Source organism: Phacochoerus africanus, chromosome 1 (genome assembly GCF_016906955.1).
Source record: "Phacochoerus africanus isolate WHEZ1 chromosome 1, ROS_Pafr_v1, whole genome shotgun sequence".
NCBI classification, from domain to species: Eukaryota; Metazoa; Chordata; class Mammalia; order Artiodactyla; family Suidae; genus Phacochoerus; species Phacochoerus africanus.
Window position 1 is genome coordinate 113,462,730 of NC_062544.1, and position 23,057 is coordinate 113,485,786.

The 23,057-nt window shown below is 41.3% G+C and overlaps 1 protein-coding gene across 5 annotated transcripts in view; it reads left to right on the forward strand.

Annotated features, from left to right (window-relative positions):
* Nucleotides 1–350: 350 nt before the first annotated feature.
* DOCK3 (dedicator of cytokinesis 3) overlaps nucleotides 351–23,057 on the forward strand; it is a 489,707-nt gene continuing 467,000 nt past the window's right edge. For all 5 annotated transcript variants that reach the window (XM_047775399.1, XM_047775426.1, XM_047775408.1 and 2 more), the window contains exon 1: nucleotides 351–686. In XM_047775399.1, coding sequence (XP_047631355.1) covers nucleotides 650–686 — 37 coding nt within the window. In that variant the 5' untranslated portion in view covers nucleotides 351–649. The remainder of the gene's footprint in view (nucleotides 687–23,057) is intronic.

Genomic DNA, 23,057 nt, shown 5'->3' on the forward strand with positions numbered 1-23,057 from the left:
CTCTTCCCGGCTCTCCCCTCTACGACCGGCCATCTCGGCGTGCCTGGCAAGAGGCATTGAACATCGAGGCCCGTGGGGGGCCGAGGGCGTCCCACCTGCGCAGCCCCGCCTCCTCCAGCGCTAGCCGCGGCGGCCCAGGATCCTGAGGCCACCAGAACCAGTTCTGAGCCCCGAGAGGCCATCCAATCGCCTCTCGCGGATTTCCCTCCGCTGGCGCGCGGCGGTTGCGGCGCGTGGGCTCGCGCGCGGGCTCGGGCGGCGCGAGCCCGGGCAGCGCAAGCCCCCGCGCGCCGGGGAGCAGCGCATGCGCGGGCGTCTTGCGAGCCCGCTGAGGCGAGCCGAACCGCGGCGGCGCCGGGAGCCGAGCAGCGAAGCTGTGAGGAACGGAGTGGCGGCGCGGGAGCGGCAGGGACGGACAGGTGGCGAGCCCTCGCCCGCGCCGCCTGGTACTAAGACGCCTGCAGAACCTCGCGGTCAGGACGTGGCGGCAGAGGCATCCCGGACGGCCTGCGAGGGATGCGCCGCCCACTGCTCCGCGCCGCCTGACCGCCCCCGCCTCGGCTCGCGGTGCGCCACAGCCGGGCCCGCGGCCGTCCTCGCCGCACTGTCGCCCGGCCGCCGCTCCCGCGGGGCCGCGCCCGTCTCTGCCATGTGGACCCCCACGGAGGAAGAGAAATACGGCGTAGGTAGGTGAGGCTTTGGCCTGCTCGTGGCGGGGATTTGGGTGACGCGCCTGTGCTCTCGGCTCAGTGCCGGCCTCGCCTCAGTCCGCGCCCGCGCGCCCCCCGCCCCTGCCCGGAGGCTGCGCGGCCTCGGTGCGAGGCGTGCGCGGGGTGGGGGCGGCGCGGGTGCAGGTCGCGGGGGTGGGAGTGGGTCTCTGGGCTCCGGGAGGGCGGCAGGGGGCGCTGGCTGCGCGCCCTCGGCAGGTGTGGCCCGCAGGAGGGACGGGCAGGGCCCCAGCGGCCGCCGGAGGTTTCTGGTGTGGGGCGGAGGACAGTTTTACCTAAGAATCCCAATTCTGACAGTCCGTTTCCAAACCTCAGTTTTAATGAGTTTTCCGCATCTCAGTTGAGGAACCCGATGACTTTATTCTTGGACAAGAACCTTAGGTTTAAAAAAAAAAAAAAAAGGGGGGGATAAAATTCATTGACATCATTTTCCCAGTTCAGAATTTTGCAGACATTTGATTTGGCGGCGTTTGATCCGTTTTAATTTGTTTTGCCTTCAGTATTAGAAATAATAATTGTTACAGTAGGAAGTGTTTTTGCACATGTCCTAATGTTTATTATATCGTAGTAACGGTTTTAAGAAACAAACGAACCTGTTTTTAAATGAGACCATTATTCCTCTTAGAATCCTTTTTTTGTTACAAATGTTGAACGCTAGATGCTAAATAATGCTTATAATATTCAACTTCTTTAAAAAGAATATTCAGTAATTTAAGGGATTGAATGTTTTGTGGTGATTGCATGATGGAGGAGTTCAGCCACATTGCATTATTGTAAGTCACCTGTCATCTTATTCAGTTAGAAACAGAAAAATGAGTGTACAGGTTTTTTCCCCCAAGTTTTAATGGAAAATTATAGAAGGGGGATTTGTCCAAACATAGACTTTTGTTTCCCATTTTACTGCAGCTTAAAGTTTAGTTTACAGTTCTCTACCAAATAACTTTTTAAACTGTCAGTGGTAGCAAAGGTTTAGGAATACTATCAGGCAAATTAAGTGGAAGTTGAGTTTATTTAAATCTAAGGACCTGTAGAGAGATCTGTGCTGGTAGAAAATCTTGTTTTGAAAGGTAACTTTCTAAAGTTTTTAGTTAGCTGTCCTCTTTAAGGGCAGTGCTAGAAGTCTCTGTTGAGATGCAATTGGGAAAGGATGTGAAGAGCCGGGATGTACTTCTGGGGACATTTTACCCTTTGGCTTAGACCATTCCCTAAATACATTCTGTGAAGTGAAGATTTGATGGTTTATCTTTTCCATAACTTGCTCAGACCTGCTTAATTACAATAACAAAAAATTGATGTGAAAGTGGTCAGTTGTCCAGCGGCACCTAGTTCATAATATCTTTCCTTCCAGGTAGGAACCTCTGAGTGGTGGAGTTGACAGATTTCTGAGCCCTGGCTTCTCTTTGCTGGTGTTGTGGGCACGCTATTTAACACCATTTTCTTATGTGTAAATTGGGGATATTATGTACCTGCAGGGTTGTGAAAATCAAATGAGAGCATACCAAGTGCTTCATAAATGTTAATTTCTTCTTTTCCCCTTAGCGCTGTAGTTAGTGTAATAATAACACTAGGCATTTCCTCAGGTGTGTTAGTTCTGAGAAGAAGGCAATGCAGGGTAATCAAGATAGGCCTATGTGAACCTCAGAGCTCTAGGATTTGGTGTATGATTTATTCAGGAAGATGGAATAAAATTTTTGCATTCCTTAGACTGTGGGTTTAGTCATATATATATATATATGTATATATATATATATTTTTCCTGTGGAGGGATACAGTGTTGGGCCCAGAGCAGGACTTACATGCTTGTTAAATGAGAGAGTTACTCTGAAGACATTAGCAGCTGTGATTTAGTGTAATTTATTTACCTTTTCTACCAAACAGACTCTCTTCCTACTTTTCTCACAGCTTTCTCCTGCTGTCCCTTCCTCAGCTGCGGTCTAAAAAGTTCCTTTATAGATTGGTCAAAATTCAGAATACATTTTTTTTCATAAGAATGTCAGGGTTATACTTTAACTGACATTTTCATAAAAGCCAGTTCAGTCTATAAAGTAGCCTAAATATTATACTTATGGTGAGAAAATAGTCAATTAAAAATGGGATGTTAGCTGCATTGTTTTTTTGCTACCCGGAAATCCAATCATTATCATTATTCCTGTGGGAAAATGTTTTGAGTTTCAACTAAGATTTTTATGCCCAACTTGGAGCACAGATTTCTATCTCTGCTGGCAGAGGGGGGAAAAGTTATACCTTTTTCACACCAATTTGGATAAATTTCTGGATGTTGGTGAGAGAAGGAGTTTTTTTCCACTGCAGCTATTCATATATATTTGACATTGGTAAGGTTTTTCCTTAATGCCTTAAAAATTTTATGATATAACAATTCTGTACAGGTTATAGCATTTTCAAATGTTTGATTTATTCACTTAGGACTAGGCGATATCTGAGCTTCCCTTTCCATTGTAATATTCTGTGATTGAGTTTGGAGGGAGGAGGAAACTACCCTTTTTTTAAAGATTGATGATGGGCCAGTGCTGGGGGTTCTTTCTTACATTGCACCATGCAGATTTCCAGAGCAGTCCTCATGTTATCTTCATTGTACAGATGATGAAGTTGGATCTCAGAGGCTGTTAGTCTTTTTTTGTCCTTCACCAATTGAATATTCCTCTTAATTTTCATCTTGGCAGTGGGCAATATTTTGTGATGTATTTGACTCTGTTTACATCTTCTAGTATTACATGAAGCTGTTCTTTGCTGAACCCTTTTAGCCAATGTTCTGATTCTCTATGTCTCTTTCCCTCTTAGAGATTCTCTTTCCTTTCTGTTGCCCTTTCAAATGCTTGGAAAGTCCTGCATCTTTCTATTCTTTATTTTACCTTTTAAAGAAGCTTCCTATTCTATTTTATTTTTATTTTTTATTATAGTTGATTTACAGTGTTGTCCCAATTTCTTCTATATGGTAAAGTGATAGACACATACACATTTTAAAGTTATTTTCCATCATGGTCTGTCCCAGGAGATTGGGTATAGTTCCCTGTGCTATACAGCAGGATCTCATTGCTTATACATTTTAAATATAATAGTTTGCATCTATTACAAACTCTCAGTCCATCCCCCTCCCCCCGACAACCACAAGTCTGTTCTCTATGTCTGTGAGTCTGTTTCTGTCTTGTAGATAGGTTCATTTGTGCCACGTTTTAGATTCCACATATAAGTGACCACATGGTATTTGTTTTTCTCTTTCTGACTTACTTCCTTTAGTATGAGAATCTCTGGTTGCATCTGTGTTGCTGCAAATGGCATTGTTTTGTTCTTTTTTTATGGCTGGGTAGTATTCTGTTTGTGTGTATATATCACATATTCTTTTTTTTTTTGTCTTTTTGTTGTTGTTATTGTTGTTGCTGTTGCTATTTCTTGGGCCGCTCCCACGGCATATGGAGGTTCCCAGGCTAGGGGTTGAATCGGAGCTGTAGCCACCGGCCTACGCCAGAGCCACAGCAACGCGGGATCCGAGCCGCGTCTGCAACCTACACCACAGCTCACGGCAACGCCGGATCGTTAACCCACTGAGAAAGGGCAGGGACCGAACCCGCAACTTCATGGTTCCTAGTTGGATTCGTTCACCACTGCGCCACGACGGGAACTCCTTCTTCTGTATTTTTTAAATTAGAGTTGATTTACAGTGTTCTGTCAATTTCTGACAGAAATGTTTTCTTTGTACAGCAAAGTGACCCAGTCATATATCTATCTATATGTACACATATGTATTCTTTTTCTCACATTATCCTCCATCATGTTCCATCACAAGTGACTGGATATAGTTCCGTCCTATACAGTAGGATCTCATTGCTTATCCACTCCAAATGCAATAGTTTACATCTACTAACCCCCAAATCCCAGTCCACCTCACTCCTTCCCCCTCCTCAGCAACTACGTCTGTTCTCCAAGTCCATGAGTTTATTTCTTTTCTGTAGATAGTTTCATTTGTGCTGTATTCAGATTCCAGATATAAGTGATATCATATGCTATTTGTCTTTCTCTTTCTGACTTAACTTCCTTTAGTATGAGAGTCTCTGGTTGCATCCGTGTTGTTGCAGATGGCATTGTTTTGTTCTCTTCTATGGCTGAGTAGTATTCCATTGTGTATATACATCACATCTTCTTAATCTATTTATCTGTCAGTGGACATTTAGGATGTTTCCATGTCTTGGCCATTGTGAATAGTGCTGCAATGAACCTAGGGGTGCATGTATCTCTTTCAATGAAAGTTTTGTCTAGATATATGCCCAAGAGTGGGATTACTGGGTCATATGGTAGTTCTATATTTAGTTTTCTGAGGAACTTTGATACTGATTTCCATAGTGGTTGTACCAGTTTACCTTCCAACCAACAGTTAAGGAGGGTACCCTCTTCTCCACATCCTCTCCAGCATTTGTTATTTGTATACTTGTTAATGATGGCCATTTTGACTGGTGTGAGGTGATATCTCATTGTAGTTTTGATTTGCATTTCTCTAATAATTAGTGATGTTGAACATATTTTCATGTGCCTGTTGGCCATCTGTGTATCGTCTTTGGAGAGGTGTTTATTCAGGTCTTCTGTCCATTTTTCAGAAATGTTGTTGGATTTTTTGCTGTTGAGTTGTATAAATTGTTTGTATATTTTAGAGATTAAGCCCTTGTCAGTTGCATCCGTTGAAACTATTTTCTCCCATCCTGTAGGTTGTCTTTTTTTTTTTCTTCTGTATATATAGGTTTGTTTTGACTACTTCCCCAGCATGTGGAAGCTCCCAGGCAAAGGTTTGGACCTGAGCCACCTCAGCAAGCAGAGCTACAGCAGTCACAATGCTGGATTCCTAACCTACTTAGCCACCAGGGAACTCAGTCTATTTTTTTTTTATGGTTTCCTTTGCTATTCAAAAGCTTGTAAGTTTTATTAGGTCCTGTTGGTTTATTTTTGCTTTTATTTCTATTGCTTTGGGAGACTGATATAAGAAAGCATTTGTGCAGTTCAGAGAATGTTTTGCTTATGTTCTCTTGCAGGAGTTTGATGGTGTCTTGTCTTAGGTCTGTAAGCCATTTTGAGTTTCTTTTTGTGCATAGTGTGAGAGTGTGTTCTAGTTTCATTGATTTACATGCAGCTGTCCAGATTTCCCAGCACCACTGGCTGAAGAGACTGTCCTTTTCCCATTTTATATTCTTGCCTCCTTTGTTGAAGATTAATTGACCATAGGTGTCTGGGTTTATTTCTGGGTTTTCTATTCTGTTTCATTGGTCTATATATATGTTTTTGTACCAGTGCCATGCTGTCTTGATGAATGTAGCTTTGTAATATTGTCTGAAGTCTGGGAGAGTTATGCTTCCTGCTTGTGTTTGTTCCCTCAGGATTTCTTTGTCAATTCTGGGTCTTTTATGGTTCCATATAAATTTTTGGATTGTTTGTTCTAGTTGTGTGAAACATGTTATGGGTAATTTGATAGGTATCGCATTGAATCCTAGATTGCTTTGGGTGGTATGGCCATTTTAATGATATTAGTTCTTCTAAGCCAGGAGCATGGAATATTTCCATTTCTTTGAATCCTCTTTAATTTCCTTCATTAATGTTTTATAGTTCTCAGCATAAATATTTCACCTTCTTGGGTTTATTCCTAGATACTTAATTTTTTGGTACACTTTTAAGAGGTATTGGTTTTATATTCCTTTTCTAATATTTCATTGTTAGCATCGGAAATACAAGCAACTTCTGAATGTTAATCTTGTATCCTGCTACTTTGCTGAATTCATTGATCAGTTCAAGTAATTTTTGTGTGGAGTCCTTAGGGTTTTCTTCATATAGTATCATGTGATCTGCATCGAGTAATAATTTTACCTCTTCTCTTCCAGTTTGGATACCTTTTGTTTCTTTTGTTGGTCTGATTGCTGTGTCTAGGACTTCCAATATTATGTTAAATAGAAGTGGTGAGAGTAGACATCCTTGTCTTGTTCCAGATTTTTTTTTTTTTGTCTTTTTAGGGCTGTATCCGAGGCATATGGAGGTTCCTAGGCTAAGGGTCCAATCAGAGCTGTAGTCACTGGCCTATGCCACAGCCACAGCAATGCTGGATCTGAGCCACGTCTGTGACCTACACCACAGCTCGCTGCAACTGTGTAAGGGCTGGATCCTTAACTCTCTATGGGAGACCATGGATCAAACCCACTTCCTTATGTATGCTAGTTGGGTTTGTTAATCGCTGAGCCACAAAGGGTACTCCTTGTTTCAGATTTGAGCAGGAAGGCTTTCAGTTTTTCTCTGCTGAGTATCTGTTGGCTGTGGCTTTGTCATGAATGGCTTTGATTAACATAATGTATGTTCCTTCTATAACCCCCCCTTTTTTTTTGCTTTTTAGGGCCTCATTTGTAGCATATGGAAGTTTCCAGGCTGGGGGTCTAATTGGACAAGTAGCCACCAGCCCACGCCACAGGCACAGCAACACAGGATCTGAGCCATGTCTGCAATCTATACCACAGCTCACGGCAACGCCAGATCCTTAACCCACTGAGCAAGGCTGGGGATCAAACCCGCAACCTCACGGTTCCTAGTTGGATTTGTTTATTTGGTGCCATGATGGTAACTCTGATATACCCATTTTGGTAGGAGTTTTTTTTTTTTTTTTTTAATCACGAATGGATGTTGGATCTGTCAAATGCTTTTTCTGCATCTATTGAGATGATCATGTGGTTTTTGGCTTTTCTTTTGTTACTGTGGTGTATGATGTTGATGGATTTGCCTATGTTGAACCATTCTAGTGAACTTGGGATGAATCCCACTTGGTCGTGGTTTATGATCTTTTTCATATGTTGTTGGATTCGGTTGGCTAAAAATTTTTTGTGAATTTTTGCGTCTTTAGTCATCAGAGATATTGGCCTATAATTTTCTTTTTTGGTAGTATCTTTGCTTTTGGTATTAGGGTGATGGTGGCTTCATAGAATGTCTTTGGGAGTGTTCCTTCTTCTTCAGCCTTTTGGAAAAGTTTTAAGAAGCTCCTGCTTTCCTGTGTTTTAGGTTCCCATGAAATATCTTTTTACATCCCCTCACTTTCAATTTATAGGTGTCCTTTGCCCTAAGGTGAATCTCTTGTAGGCAACATATTGTAGGCTGTTTTTTTATCCAGTCTGCCACTGTGTCTTTTGATTGGAGCATTCAGTCCATTGACACTTAAGGTAAGTATTGATAAACATGTATTTATTGACATTTTAAACCTTATTTTCTAGTTGATTCATTGTTTCTTTTTTGTTATTTTCTTTTTTGGTTGCATTATTTCCTTTTGTTTTATGCTTGTGTCCTTTTCTTTTTAGCTTTAGTGAATGTATTGTTTAGTTTTGATTTATGATTGCCCTGTTTTTCAAGTATGTTAACCTTGTCTGTCTTGCTTTAGCCTGATAGTCATATAGGCTCAAACCCATTCTTAAAAAAGTCTAGATTTTCTTATTTTCCTTCCCTACATTTTACAATTTTGATGTCCTTTTTTAACATCTTAATGTTTGTGCTTTTGCTCTTCCTTGTGTTTATCATCGCTTTTACATTAGGCTTTTTTTTCTTTTAAATCTGTATATTGACTTATTTGATTGTTTTCTAGGTATGATTTTCTCCTTCCTATTTCTTCTTGCTTCTTTTTTTATTTAGAGAAGCCCTCTCAGTAATTCTTTCAGAATAGGTTTAATATTGCTGTACTCTTTTAGTTTTTGTTTGTTCGAGAAATTCTTTTATTTCTTCTTCTATTTTAAATGATATTCTTACTGGAGAGGGTATTCTAGGCTGCAGATTTTTCCCTTTTAGAACTTTGAATATATCTTGCCACTCTCTTCTGGCCTGTAGTCTGTCTTTCTCCCTCCCTTCCTCCCTCCCTCCCTTCCTTCCTTCCTTCCTTCCTCCCTCCCTCCCTTCCTTCCTTCCTTCCCTCCTTCCTTTGATTTTTTGGGCCACATGCATGGAAGTTCCCAGGCCAGGGCTTTAATCAGAGCTATAGCTGCTGGCCTACGCTATAGCCACAGCAATGCCAGATCCAAGCCGCATCTGTGACCTACACCACAGCTCATGGCAAGGCTGCGTCCTTAACCCACTGAGTGAGGCCAGGAATAGAACCTGCATCCTCATGGATGCTAATCAGGCTCATTAACCACTGAGCCACAAAGAGTCTCCTGGCCTGTAGTGTTTCTGTAGAGAAATAAGCTGATGGCCTTATGGGGCCTTATAATTAATCTTGGTTTTTCTCTTGCTGCCTTTGGACTTCTCTCTCTCTCTCTCTCTTTTTAGGGCCACACCTGTGGCCTATAGAGGTTCCCAGGGTAGGGGTTGAACTGGAGCTGTAGCTGCTGGCGTACACCCCAGCAACATGGGATCCTTAACCTGCTGCGCAAGGCCAGGGGTTGAACCTGTGTCCTCATGGATGCTAGTCAGATTCGTTTCTGCTGAGCTAGGACGGGAACTCTTAGACTCCTCTTTACTACAGCACAGCTCACGGCAATGCTGGATCCTTAACCCACTGAGTGAGGCCAGGGCTCGGACCCACAACCTCATGCTTCCTAGTCAGATTCGTTAACCAATGAGCCATGACGGGAACTCCAGCTTTCATGTTCTTCCATTTTGTTTTCTGTCTGCTGTCCTGATTGGGTGATTTCCATTATTCTGTCTTCCAAGTCACTAATTCGTTCTTCTGCAGTATTCATTCTGCTCCTCAGTGCCTTTAACTGAGTTTGAGTCTCTGCAAATTAATTTTATAATTTTTCTTGGCTCTTCCTTATATTTTCTAGTTCTTTTCTACAGTAATCTGCATTACTGTTCATATCTGCTTTTAATTCCTTCATTTTTGCTCTTAATTACTTCAGTATTTTCACTTTCTCCTTTTTGAACTTTGTGTCTGTTAGACCACAGACGTCTATTTCATTGTTTGCTCCTTCAGATGAATTCTGTTGTTCTTTTAACTGGGAATAATTCCTGAGCTTCTTCATTTTGCTTATATTTTTCCTGTTCACTGGAGCCTGAGTCTCAGTGCCCAACCCCCATCTGAGTGTTTCAGGCTGTGGTGTCTGGGACCTGTATGCCTCTCTCTCTGCTTTGCCCTCCTCAGTCCAGCTGCTGCACTTTTCTCCAAGACTTTGAGGTCCATCTGTTTCAGCTGATTTCCCCATCAGTTAGGTGGCTTCCCAGGCTGTGGGTTCCTTTCTTGTTTCACAGCTCCCTCTCAGGATTGCTGGTCTCATCCTGATTCCTTTTCTCTATTTTTTCCTTTCGTTCTACCCAGTCATGTGGACTTGCTCTTTTTGGATGTTTAAGGTCTTCTTCCAGCGTTCAGTAGATGTTTTGTGAGAATCATTCTACATGTAGATGGGTTTTTTTTTTTTTTTTTTTTTGATGTGTTTGTGGTAGAAGGTGAGCACCACATCTTACTCCTCCACCATTTTGATTCCTCTCCATGGTGGCCATTTTGACTGGTGTGAAGTGGTACCTCATTGTAGTTTTGATTTCCATTTCTCTAATAATTAGCAATGTTGAGCATCTTTTCATGTGCCTACTAGCCATCCCCATGTCTTCTTTGTAGAAATGTCTGTTTAGGTCTTCTGCCCATTTTTTGATTGAGTTGTTTGTTTTTTTGTTGTTGAGTTGTAGGAGTTATTTGTATATTTTGGAGATTAAGCCCTTGTTTCTTGCATCATTTGCAACTATTTTCTCCCATTCTATAGGCTGTCTTTTTTTTTATGGTTTCCTTTGTTGTACAAAAGCTTATAAGTTTGATTAGGTCCCATTTGTTAAGAAGCTTCCTATTCTAAAGTGCATTAGGTGAGAAAAATCCAACTATTTTTGTGAAACACCTGTCTTTTCCCATATTAATTGCACCCAAACTACTAAATATAGAAATCAAAGACCAAGAAAATACTTTTCCCATTCTCCAGCAGCAGCAGCAGCAGCAGCAGCAAACACCATTGACAAAAAAAAAGTTTGTAATTAAACTCTTAGCATAGCAGCAGAGGTTTGAGCACATGTGTATTCAGTTGGCATCTTAGAAATGGAAACTGCTTCATAAGACCATCTTGTTTATTCTGCTGTCCTGAGGTAAATTTTGTAATAATTTAGAGAATTTATTGCTTATTGTTTTCCAATCCTCACTTAGCGGACCATAAAAAAATTTCCTCATTACCAACCAGAATATATTTTAGTCTTATAAAGTCATATTTATTATTTTTTCTAATTTAAAAACAATGCACATCTTCTGCCTTACTTTTTTTTGTGTGCGTCTTTTTAGGGCCACACCCGTGGCACATGGGGGCTCCCTGGCCAGGGTTTGAATTGGAGCTGCAGCTGCCAGCCCACGCCACAGCCACAGCAACATGGGGTCTGAGCCACATCTGCTACCCACACCACAGCTCACTCCAGTGCCAGATCTTTAACCCACTGAGCAAGGCCAGGGGGTGAACCCATGTCCTTATGGATCCTAGTCAGGTTCATTAACCACTGAGCCATGATGGGAACTCCTTTCTGCCTTCCTTTTAACTGATTTCCTTCAGCTTGATTTTCTCTAGGTAGAAAAAAAAGCATTAAAAAAGGCATAAATCATTAAAAGAAATTTACCTTGTAATGGTCCTGTAGTGCAGAAGCATCTGAAGGTGGGAAGGGAATATATCCATGGGAACCATATCTGAAAGAACCAGTATTCACAAAATTTCAGTAAATTTGTTGGTAAATAGGCTACAACTCAGTGAAACAGTGTTAGGGATTGGGTACTTTAGTTACTTATTCTGTTAGGGAATCCTAGCCTTTGAAGGTTCTGACAGCGTCCTATATCTTTTAGAGGTAAAGGCATCCACTAGGGGTAGAGAAGATGTCATATACCTAGGGCTTTCTTTTATTCTGATGTGGGATGTGCTTGATGTTTTATCATCAGGGGTTTAGTGTTTACAGATAACTTCCACATCATGATTCTGCTTGAGCTTTATTAGACCGTGATACCACCTCTCCCCCATCCCTTTTTAAAAAAACAGATCAGAAAGAAATTTTAGCAGAAAGAAATTAAGTGACTTATTTAAGGTACTTTAGCCCATCAAGTGCCAGTTTGAGATTTGAACCTATTTGGGATTCTAGTCCATAGCTTCTTTATTTACACTGTGTTGCCTCTGAAAGGAATTTTTCAGTAGTGTATGTCTCTGGCTCAGAAAATAAGCCCTTCTTGACAGACTTCAAATTTCAAATTGTATAGTTATATTTAAGGAATTTTATTTCTATAGTAGACATGTTTAAAGGACTACATAATAGTTATTATTGTTCTGCTTCTGAATATGTGATTTCCATTAATGATGAGTACAGATTCAAAGCATGACAATTCAGAAGGCAGATTTTAAACAGCCCTGAGGAGTATGTTGATACTATTGCCCTCTTTTAAAGACATCGTTGGTAGGGACAAAAGAAGTTGAATTCAGCAAGCATTTTTTGAGTTCCTTCTTAAACCAAGAGGCCTTTGGCTGTCCAGTTTTTCCAGCCCCGCTTATTGAAGGGTCTGTCCTTTCTCCATTGTATATTCTTGCCTCCTTTGTCATAGATTAGTTGATTGTAGGTACATGGGTTTAATTCTGGGCTTTCCGTCCTGTTCCACTGGTGTATATTTCTATTTTTGAGCCAGTACCATGAGGTTTTGATGACTGTAGCTGTGTAGTATAGTCTGAAGCCCGGGAGCCTGATTCTCCAGCTCCATTTTTCTTTTTCAGGATGTCTTTGGCTATTCTGGGTCTTTTGTGCTTCCAAGCAAACTTTAAGATAGTTTGTGTGAGTTCTGTGAAAAATGTCCTTGGTACTTTGATAGGGATGGCACTGAATCTGTACATTGCCTTAGGTAGTATAGTCATTTTGATAATGTTGATTCTTCCAATCCAAGAGTGTGGTTTATCTTTCCATCTGTTTGTGTTGTCTTTGGTTTCTTTCACCAGTGTCTTATAGTTTTCAGAGTACAGGTCTTTTGTCTCTTTAGGTAGGTTTATTCCTAGGTATTTTATTCTTTTGGATGGGATGGTAAATGGGATTGTTTCCCTAATTTCTCTTTCTGCTCTTTCGTTGTTAGTATATAGAAATGCAGTCGATTTCTGTGTATTAATTTTGTATCCTGTGATTTTGCCAAACTCATGGATGAGCTCTAGCAGTTTTCTGGTAGAGTCTTTAGGAGTCTCTAGGTATAGTATCATGTCATCTGCAACTAGTGGTAGTTTTGCTTCTTCCTTTCTAATTTGGATTTCTCTGATTGCTGTGGCTAGGACTTCCAAAACCATGTTGAACAGTAGTGGCGAGGGCGGACATCCTTGTTGTGTTCCTGATCTCAGTGGGAATTCTTTCAGCTTTTTATCATTGAGGATGATGTTAGCTCTGGGTTTATCATATATGGCCTTTATCATGTTGAAGTTAGGTTCCCTCTATGCCCACTTTCTGAAGGGTTTTTTAATCAGAAATGGGTGTTGGATTTTGTCAAAGGCTTTTTTTTGCATCTATTGAGAGGATCACATGGTTTTTTATTCTTCAGTTTGTTAATGTGGTGTGTTGCACTGATTGATTTGCGGGTATTGAAGAATCCTTGCATCCCTGGGACAAATCCCCACTTGATCATGATGTACAATCCTTTTAATGTATCATTGGATGCAGTTTGCTAGTATTTTGTTGAGGATTTTTGCATCAATGTTCATCAGTTAAACTGGCCTGTAATTTTCTTTTTCTGCAGTATCTTTGTCTCGTTTTGGTATAAGTGATGGTGGCCTCAGAATGAGTTTGGAAGTATCCCTTCATCTACAATTTTTTGAAGTAGTTTCAGAAGGAGAGCTATTAGCTCTTCTCTAAATGTTGGACCGAATTCGCCTGTGAAGTCATCTGGTCCTGGACTTTTGTTTGTTGGAAGTTTTGTAATCATAGTTTCAATTTCAGTTCTTGTGATGGGTCCATTCATCCTTTTTTTTTTTTTTTTTGTCTTTTTGCTATTTCTTTGGGCTGCTCCCGTGGCATATGGAGGTTCCCAGGCGAGGGGATGAATCAGAGCCACAGACCCTGGCCTATGCCAGAGCCACAGCAACGCGGGATCCGAGCTGCATCTGCAACCTACACCACAGCTCATGGCAACACCGGATTGTTAACCCACTGAGCAAGGGCAGGGACCGAACCCGCAACCTCAGGGTTCCTAGTCAGATTCGTTAACCACTGCACTACGACGGGAACTCCCATTCATCTTTTCTATTTCATCTTGGTTTAGTCTTGGAAGATTGTACTTTTCTAAGAATTTGTCCATTTCTTCTAGGTTTTCCATTTTATTGGCATATAGTTGCATATTGTAGTCTCTCTCTCTCGTTTTTGTTTGGTCTTTTTTTTGCCTTTTCTTGAGCTGTTCCTGCTGCATATGGAGGTTCCCAGGCTAGGGGTCTAATCAGAGCTGTAGCCACTAGCCTATGCCAGAGCCACAGCAATGTGGGATCTGAGCCGCGTCTGTGACCCACACCACAGCTCATGGCAACACCAGATCATTAACCCACTGAGCAAGGCCAGGAATCGAACCTGCAACCTCATGGTTCCTAGTTGGATTCGTTAACCACTGTGTCATGATGGGAACTCCGCATATTGTAGTCTTTTATGATCCTTTGTATTTCTGTGATGTCCATTTTTACTTCTCCATTTTCATTTCTACTTTTATTGATTTGAGTCCTCTCTTTTTTTTCTTGGTAAATCTGGCTAAGGGTTTATCAATTTTGTTGATCTTTTCGAAGAACTGGCTTTTCGCTTCATTGACCTTTTCTATGGTTTTCTCTGTTTCTATTTTATTGATTTCTGCTCTGATCTTTATGATTTCTTTCCTTCTACTAACTTTAGGTCTTGTCTGTTCTCTCTCTAGCTGCTTTAGATGTAAAGTTAGGTTTTTTTTTTTTTTTGGTCTTTTTGTCTTTTCTAGGGCCACAGCCGTGGCATATGGAGGTTCCCAGGCTAGGGGTCTAATTGGAGCTACAGCTGCTGGCCTATGCCAGAGCCACAGCAATGCAGGATATGAGCCGTGTCTGTGACCTATGCCACAGCTCACAGCAAGCCTGGATCTTTAACCTGCTGAGCAAGGCCAGGGATCGAACCCGCAACCTTATGGTTCTTAGTCGGTGGTTCTTAGTCGGATTCATTTCTGCTGTGCCATAGGGGAGCTCCAAGTTAGGTTGTTTGTTTGAGCTTTTTCTTGTTTCCTGAGGTGGGCTTGTATTGCTACAAACTTTCCTCTTAGAACGGCTTTTGCCGCATCCCATGGGTTTTGGAGTGTCGTATCTTTGTTGTCACTTGCTTCTAGGTATTTTTTAATTTCCTCTTTGATTTCTTCAGTGATCCCTTGGTTGTTTGGTAGCATGTTGTTTAGTCTCCATGTGTTTGTGTTTTTTGCATTTTTTTTTTCTTGTCGTTGATTTCCCTTCGTATAGCGTTGTGGTTGGAAAAGATGCTTGACATGATTTCAGTTCTCCTAAAGTTACCGAGGTTGGATTTGCAGCCCAGGAGGTGAACAGTCTTAGGGACTGTTCCATGTGCACTTGAGAAGAATGTGTATTCTGTTGCTTTTGGATGGAATGTCCTATAAATCTCTATTAAGTCCACCTGGTTTAATGCTTCTTCATTCAGGGCCTGTGTTTCCTTATTGATTTTCTGTCTGGGTGATCTGTCCATGGCTGTAAGTGGGGTGTTCAAGTCCCCCGCTATTGTTGTGTTACTGTCAATTTGTCCTTTTAAGGTTGTTGGCAGTTGCCTTATATATTGTGGTGAACCTACGTTGGGTGCGTGGATATGTAAAAGTGCTACATCTTCTTCTTGGATTGATCCTTTGATCATTATGTAATGACCTTCTTTGTCCCTTAAAATATTCTTCGGTTTAAAGTCTATTTTGTCTGTTATGGGTATTGCTACTCCAGCTTTCTTTTGATCCCCGTTTGCATGGAATATTTCCTTCCATCCTCTCACTTTCGATTTGTATGTGTCCCTAGAAGTGAAGTGGGTCTCTTGAAGACACCATGTAGATGGGTCTTGTTTTTGTATCCATTCAGCCAGTCTATGTCTTTTGGTTGAGGCGTTTAGTCCATTAGCATTTAAGGTAATTATTGATATGTATGTTCTCCTTGCCATTTTATGAACTGTTTTGGATTTGTTTTTGCAGCTCTTTTTTCTTCCCGTCTCTTGTTCTCTTCTCTTGTGGTTTGATGATTATTGTTGTATTTGAGTTGATTTTTCTTATTTGTGCGTTTATCAATTGTAGATTTTTGGTTCGCAGTTGCCCTGAAGTTTTGATTTAAGAGTCTATATATATATACATATATATATATACACACACACACACACAAGATTGTTTTAAGTTGTTGGTCTCTTAATTGCAAGTGCATCTCTAGTATCCTGCATTCATACCCTCCTCTTCTCATAATTTCTGATTTTGGTAGCGTATATGTTCATGGATGATTTCATATCGTTACTGTATATATACCTTTACTGGTGAGCCTTGTCATTTGTGGAATTTTTGTTTCTGGTTGTAGTCTTTTCTGCCTAGAGAAGTTCCTTTAATATTTGTTGTAAGGCTGGTTTAGTGTTGCTGAATTCTCTTAGCTTTTGCTTACCTGTGAAGCTTTTGCTTTCTCCTTCAAATCTGAATGAGAGCCTTGCTGGGTAAAGTAATCTTGGTTGGAGGTTTTTTCCTTTCATCACGTTAAGTATATCATGCCACTCCCTTCTGGCCTGCAGAGTTTCTGCTGAAAAATCTGCTTGTGACCTTATTTGGGTTCCCTTGTATGTTGTTTCTTTTCCCTAGCTGCCTTCAAGGTTTTCTCTTTGTCTTTAATTTTGGTCAGTTTGAGTAATATGTGCCGTGGTGTATTCCTCCTTGGGTTTATTTTATATGGTACTCATTGTGCTTCCTGGATTTGAGTGAGTGATTCCTTTCCCATGTTAGGGATGTTTTCAGCTATTATCTCTTGGAATATTTTTTCTGTCCCCTTCTCTCTCTCTTCTCCTTCTGGCACCCCTATAATATGGATGTTGGTGCGTTTAACATTGTCACAGATTTCTCTGAGACTCTCTTCATTTATTTTCAATTTTTTTTCTCTTTTCTGTTATGCATCAGTGATTTCCACTAGTCTCTCCTCCACCTTGCTTATTCATTCTTCTGCCTCCTGTATTCTGCTGCTAGCTGCTTCTAGTGAATTTTTTATTTCCGTGATTGCATTTTGCATCTCTTCTTGTTTAAGTTTTATATGTTGTATTTCTTTGCTCAGTGTTTCCTGTAAGTTATCCATCTTTGCCTCCAGTTTATTTTCAGTGTCTTGCATCATCTTCAGCATCAACAGTCTAAAGTCTTTTTCCTGGAGGCTGAGAATCTCCTGATCACTTAGCTGTTTTTCTGGGGTTTTCCCTTTCTCCCTCATCTGAGTTGTAGTTCTCTGTCTTTTCATTTTTATAGGTTTTTGGTGTGGTGACCTGTTCACAATAATAGAGTTGTAGCCTCTCTTACTTCTGATGTCTGCCCCCCCCCCCTTGTGGCTGAATTTGGTATGGGTGCTTACTCTAGACTTCCTGATGGGAGGGACTGGTGCCTGCCCACTGGTAGGTGGAGCTGATTCCTATTCCACCTGTGGATGGGGCTTTGTCTCTGGGTGAGGTTAGAGGCAGCTGTGTGCCTGGGGGGTCTTTAGGCAGCCTGTTTCCTGATGGGTTTGGCAGTGATCCCACCTGGATTATTGTTTGGCCTGGGGCTTCTCATTGCTGATGGGTGGGGCCAGATTTTCCCAAAATGGCCACCTCCCAAGAAACGCATGCTGATGACTGTTCCCAATAGCTTTGCATCCAATGCTCTTCCCCCACAAAAAGCCAGGAGGTCTTTTAAGAACTGCACTCAGGTTTGACCCAGATTCCTATGTAGACTTTGCTTTGCCCTGGGACCCAGTGCATGTGGAAGTCTGTGTGCACCTTTCAAGAATGTGGTCTCCATTTCCCCCAGTCCTGTGGAGCTCCTGTGCACAAGCCCCCTGGCCTTCAGGGCCAGATGCTCTGGGGGCTCTTTCTCCCAGTGCCAGATCCCCAGGCATGGGGATTTGACATGGGGCTCAGATCTCTCACTCCTGTGGGTGAGTCTCTGTGATACAGTTACTTTCCAGTTCTTTGGGCTCCCAACCCAGAAGGTTTGGGCTTGCTTATATGGTCTAGTCACCCCTCCTACCTCTTGATGTGGCCTCTTCTTTGTCTTCTGGAGTAGGATCTTTTTGAAAGTTTCCAGTCCATTTGGTTGAAGGTTGCTTGGCATTTGGTTGTATTTTTGTTGTTTTTATGGGAGGAGTTGAGCTCCAGTCCTTCTATTCCACCATCTTAATCCCGTCTCCTAACACCGGATCCTTAACCCACTGAGTGGGGCCAGGGATTGAACCTGCATTCTCATGGATAGTAGTGGGTTTTGCTACGGCTGAGCCACAACTGGAACTCCCTGAATTTTAATTTTTAATAGTTTGTGTTATGAAACTTTCTTGGGAGTTCACTGAGGATGTGGGTTCGATTTGTGGCCTCACTTAGTGGGTTAAAGATCTGGCATTGCTGCAAGCTGCAGTGTCTACATATACATAACTTACATCACAGCCCTTCTATAATTCATAAAATTTTAGGAATTCTCTTGAGGTGCAACAGATTAAGGATCCTTTGTTGTCACTGTAGTGACTTGGGTCACTGCTGTGGTGCAGGTTCAGTCCCTGGCCCAGGAACTTCCATATGCCATGGGCGTTGCCAAAAAGTTTTTTTTTAGAATTGTAGGGGATGTTAGAAATAACATGACTTAAGGCTCCTGAGCTAAGTAAGGCCAGTGAAATAGCTAACGTTCATTAAGTATCTACTGTTTGCCCAGCACTTCCATGTTATGGTTCAAATTTGCTTTTTTAGCTTCATCCTCTAACCTGCTTGTACTTTACACTTTAGTCAAACTGAACTTTCTCCAAGTCCTTTGTCTGGATTTAATTATACTGGTGCTGCCATGTGCCAGTACTATTTGCCACGTATTAAACACTTCTTGTTATTTGACACATTATGTCTTTGTTTATATTATTCTTGCTACTTGGGGTACTTTCCACCCCATCCCGACTCTGTCTTTATCTCTCAGATTCTTTCCTCTCTGTTAAGGCTCCTGTCATATATTATTATCTTTTTAAATCTTTTTCTAGACCCTTGACCATGCCCCTATCTTTCTCCAACTAGATAGATTTTAAGTTTTATGATACTTTGTATCATAATAGTGGTATATTTATTATATCTTCTTCTATTAGATTAATGCCCTTCGAACTTTTGACTATGACCTACAGTAAGAAATATGTTCTGAGAAGTTCCTGTCATGGCTCAGTGGTTGGTGAACCCAACTAGCATCCATGAGGACATGGGTTTGATCCCTGGCTTCACTCAGTGGTTTAAGGATCTAGTGTTGCCATGAGCTGTGGTGTAGGTTGCAGACGTGGCTTGGATCTCAGGTTGCTGTGCCTCTGGTGTAGGCTGGTGCCTGTAGCTCCAATTGGACCCCTAGCCTAGGAACCTCCATATGCTGTGAGTGCTGCCCTAAAAAGACAAAATATGTTTGAAATTATTATCTCTTATTTGTGTATGTATACACACACTGAAAAAGTTAAAGTTTTTATGATATAGTACTTTCTATAATATACTTTGAGGTTTTCTATTCGTTTCTATTTCTTTAAGAATACTGGTGGCAAATCACTCAATTAACTCTGTGATTCATGGTTTAAAAACTCTGCTTTAGGCTACAAACTTATCCAAGTAGGAATCGTGCCATATTTACAGTTGAGCCTTGAACAATGCAGAGGGTTGGGGTGCCAACCTTTCAGTCAGAAAATCTGTGCTCTGCCATTTCTGCCTCGAAAACAAAGGAATTGATAGTTGACTCAACCAAGGCTGGAAGCTGAAACAATTTGGATGGAATCGGGACTCAACCCTAGTTCTTTTGATTTCACATTCGTGATCTCTAATCAAATACAGACTTTTCCGCAAACTTCAAGTTAAATTACAGAACTCCAAAGTGAAGATATAGGTACTATATTTATTAAGAAAACTAGTGTATAAATGGATCTGGACAGTTCAAACACATGTTGTTCAAGAGTCACATGTATCTTTGTGTTCTTGACATACATAAATCAGTACCAGGCATGTAGAAAGTTTTATGCATGTGTTTGTAGCATTGAATTGGATTTTTTTTTTTTTGTTAACATGATATAAAGCCTGATATTTGGAGACTTTGGGGCTACCATTTCACACTAATACTCATACTGGATTAATTAATTTATTTAAGTTTTTTGCTTTTTAGAGCTGCATCTGTAGCATATGGAAGTTGCGAGCTACAGCTGCCGGCCTGCAGCACAGCCACAGCAAAACTGGATCCGAGTCATGTCTACACCACAGCTCACGGCAACACTGGATCGTTAACCCACTGAGTGAAGCCAGGGCTTGAACCAGCATCCTCATGGATACTAGTCTGGTTCATTACTGCTGAGCCACAATGGTAACTCCCTCATACTGAATTTATAACAGCTAAACTCTAGATTTTATTTCGTATGAACTGAGGTCAAGCTAGATCTTCTCCATCCTGAACTTGTCCTATTGACAGTAAACATAAAGGTGAAAAATTAGTTTCACTTTAAAAAGATTTTACATTTATTTTAATTATATTTCATTGAAAGGAAACATTTTTGCTTGCTCCTGTTAGTCCTAAGTTGTAAGGTGGGCTCTCTGTATTTGGCTCATCAGTACAACTTGTCAAGTCTTTTTGTAGCTTGAGGGTTTTTTTTTTTTTGTCTTTTTTATGTCTTTACACCAAAGGCATATGGAGGTCGAATTGGAGCTAAAGCCACTGGCCTGTGCCACAGCCACAGCAACGCCAGGTCCAAGCTGCGTCTGAGACCTACACCACAGCTCACGGCAATGCCAGATCCTTAACCCACTGAGCAAGGCCAGGGATCAAACCCTCAATCTCATGGTTCCTAGTCAGATTCAATAACCACTGTGCCATAATCAGAACTCTGGAAAAATTTTTTTTTATCCCTTTTTTATTTTTTGTCTTTTTAGCTATTTCTTGGGCCGCTCCCGCAGCATATGGAGGTTCCCAGGCTAGGGGTTGAATCGGAGCTGGCGCCACCGGCCTATGCCAGAGCCACAGCAATGCGGGATCCGAGCCGCGTCTGCAACCTACACCACAGCTCACGGCAACGCCGGATCGTTAACCCACTGAGCAAGGGCAGGGACCGAACCCGCAACCTCATGGTTCCTAGTCGGATTCGTTAACCACTGCGCCACGACGGGAACTCCTTTTATCCCTTTTTTAAAAACACTTTGTAAAAGTATGTTTGATTTACAATGTTGTACCAATTTCTGCTGTACAGCAAAGTAACCCAGTCTTACATACATATACATTCCTTTTCTTATATTATATTCCATCATGGTCTTTCCCAAGAGACTGGGTAGAGTTCTCTGTGCTGTACAGTAGGACCTCATTGCTTATCCATTCTATTTTTTTTTTGCCTATTTTGCAAAATTTTTCTTTTTTATAATGATTTTTCTTTTTTCCATTATAGCTGGTTTACAGTGTTGACAGTTTTCTGCTGTACAGCAAGGTGACCCAATCACACACGTACATTCCTTTTTCTCACATTATCATGCTCCATCATAAGTGACTAGACATAGTTCCCAGTGCTACACAGCAGGATCTCATTGCTTATCCATTCCAAAATGCCATAGTTTGCATCTATTAACGCCAAATTCCCAGTCGATCCCACTCCCTCCTCCTCCCCCTTGGCAACCACAAGTCTGTTCTCCAAGTCCATGAGTTTCTTTTCTGTGGAAAGGTTCATTTGTGCCATATATTAGATTCCAGATATAAGCGATATCATATGGTATTTGTCTTTCTCTTTCTGACTTACTTCACTTAGTATGAGAGCCTCTACTTCTATCCATGTTGCTGCAAAAGGCATTATTTTGTTCTTTTTTATGACTGAGCAGTATTCCATTGTGTATATATACCACATCGTCTTAATCCAGTCATCTGTTGATGGACATTTAGGTTGTTTCCATGTCTTGGCTGTTGTGAATAGTGCTGCAATGAACACGCGGGTGCATGTGTCTTTTTCAAGGAAAGTTTTGTCCGGATATGTGCCCAGGAGTGGGATTGCTGGGTCATGTGGTTAGCTTTCTTAGGTACCTCCATACTGTTTTCCATAGTGGTTGTACCAATTTATATTCCCACCAACAGTGCAGGAGGGTTCCCTTTTCTCCACACCCTCTCCAGAATTTGTTATTTGTGGACTTATTAATGATGGCCATTCTGACAGGTGTGAGGTGATAGTAGTTTTGTAGTTTTGATCTGCATTTCTCTCATAATCAGTGATGCTGAGCATTTTTTCATGTACTTGTTGGCCATCTGTATATCTTTCTTTGGAGAAATGTCTGTTCAGGTCTTTTGCTGGTTTTTCCATTGGGTTGTTGGTTTTTTTGCTGTTGAGTTGTGTAAGTTGTTTGTATATTTTAGAGATTAAGCCCTTGTCGGGTGCATTGTTTGAAACTATTTTGTCCCATTCGGTAAGTTGTCTTTTATTTTTTTAACGGTTTCCTTTGCTGTGCAAAAGCTTGTCAGTTTTGATTAGGTCCCATTGGTTTATTTTTGCCTTTATTTCTGTTGCTTTGGGAGACAGACCTGAGAAAACATTTGTAAGGTTGATGTCAGCGACTGTTTTGCCTATGTTCTCTTCTAGGCGTCTGATGGTGTCTTGTCTTACATGTAAGTCTTTAAGCCATTTTGAGTTTATTTTTGTGCATGGTATGAGGGTATGTTCCAGTCTCATTGATTTACATGTGGCTGTCCAGTTTTTCCAGCCCCACTTGCTGAAAATTTTGACTGTCTTTTCCCATTTTATATTCTTGCCTCCTTTGTCGAAGATTAATTGACTGTAGGTGTCTGGGTTTATTTCTGGATTCTCTAGAATAGGAAAAAAATGTATTCCCTAGAGGGAAGTGTCCAGTTTATAAAGGAATAGATTTTGCTCTGTCTTGTTTTGAATGCAAATTATCTGGATAACTTATTGATGGTGCTAGCTTTGCCACCTCTTTGAACCTGACAGTGTTTGGAGTTAGGGTAGGTTCCTGGCCAGATGTGATCTGTGGCCAAGGAGGAAAGATGCTGCTAAGCAGTCTGCGTAGTCTTACTTTTAACTGGTGGGGAGTAGTAAACATATATTAGCATCAAAAAGATCTTTCACTTTCATGTACAGGAGGAAAGGTGGCGTGAAACTTTTCTTGAGT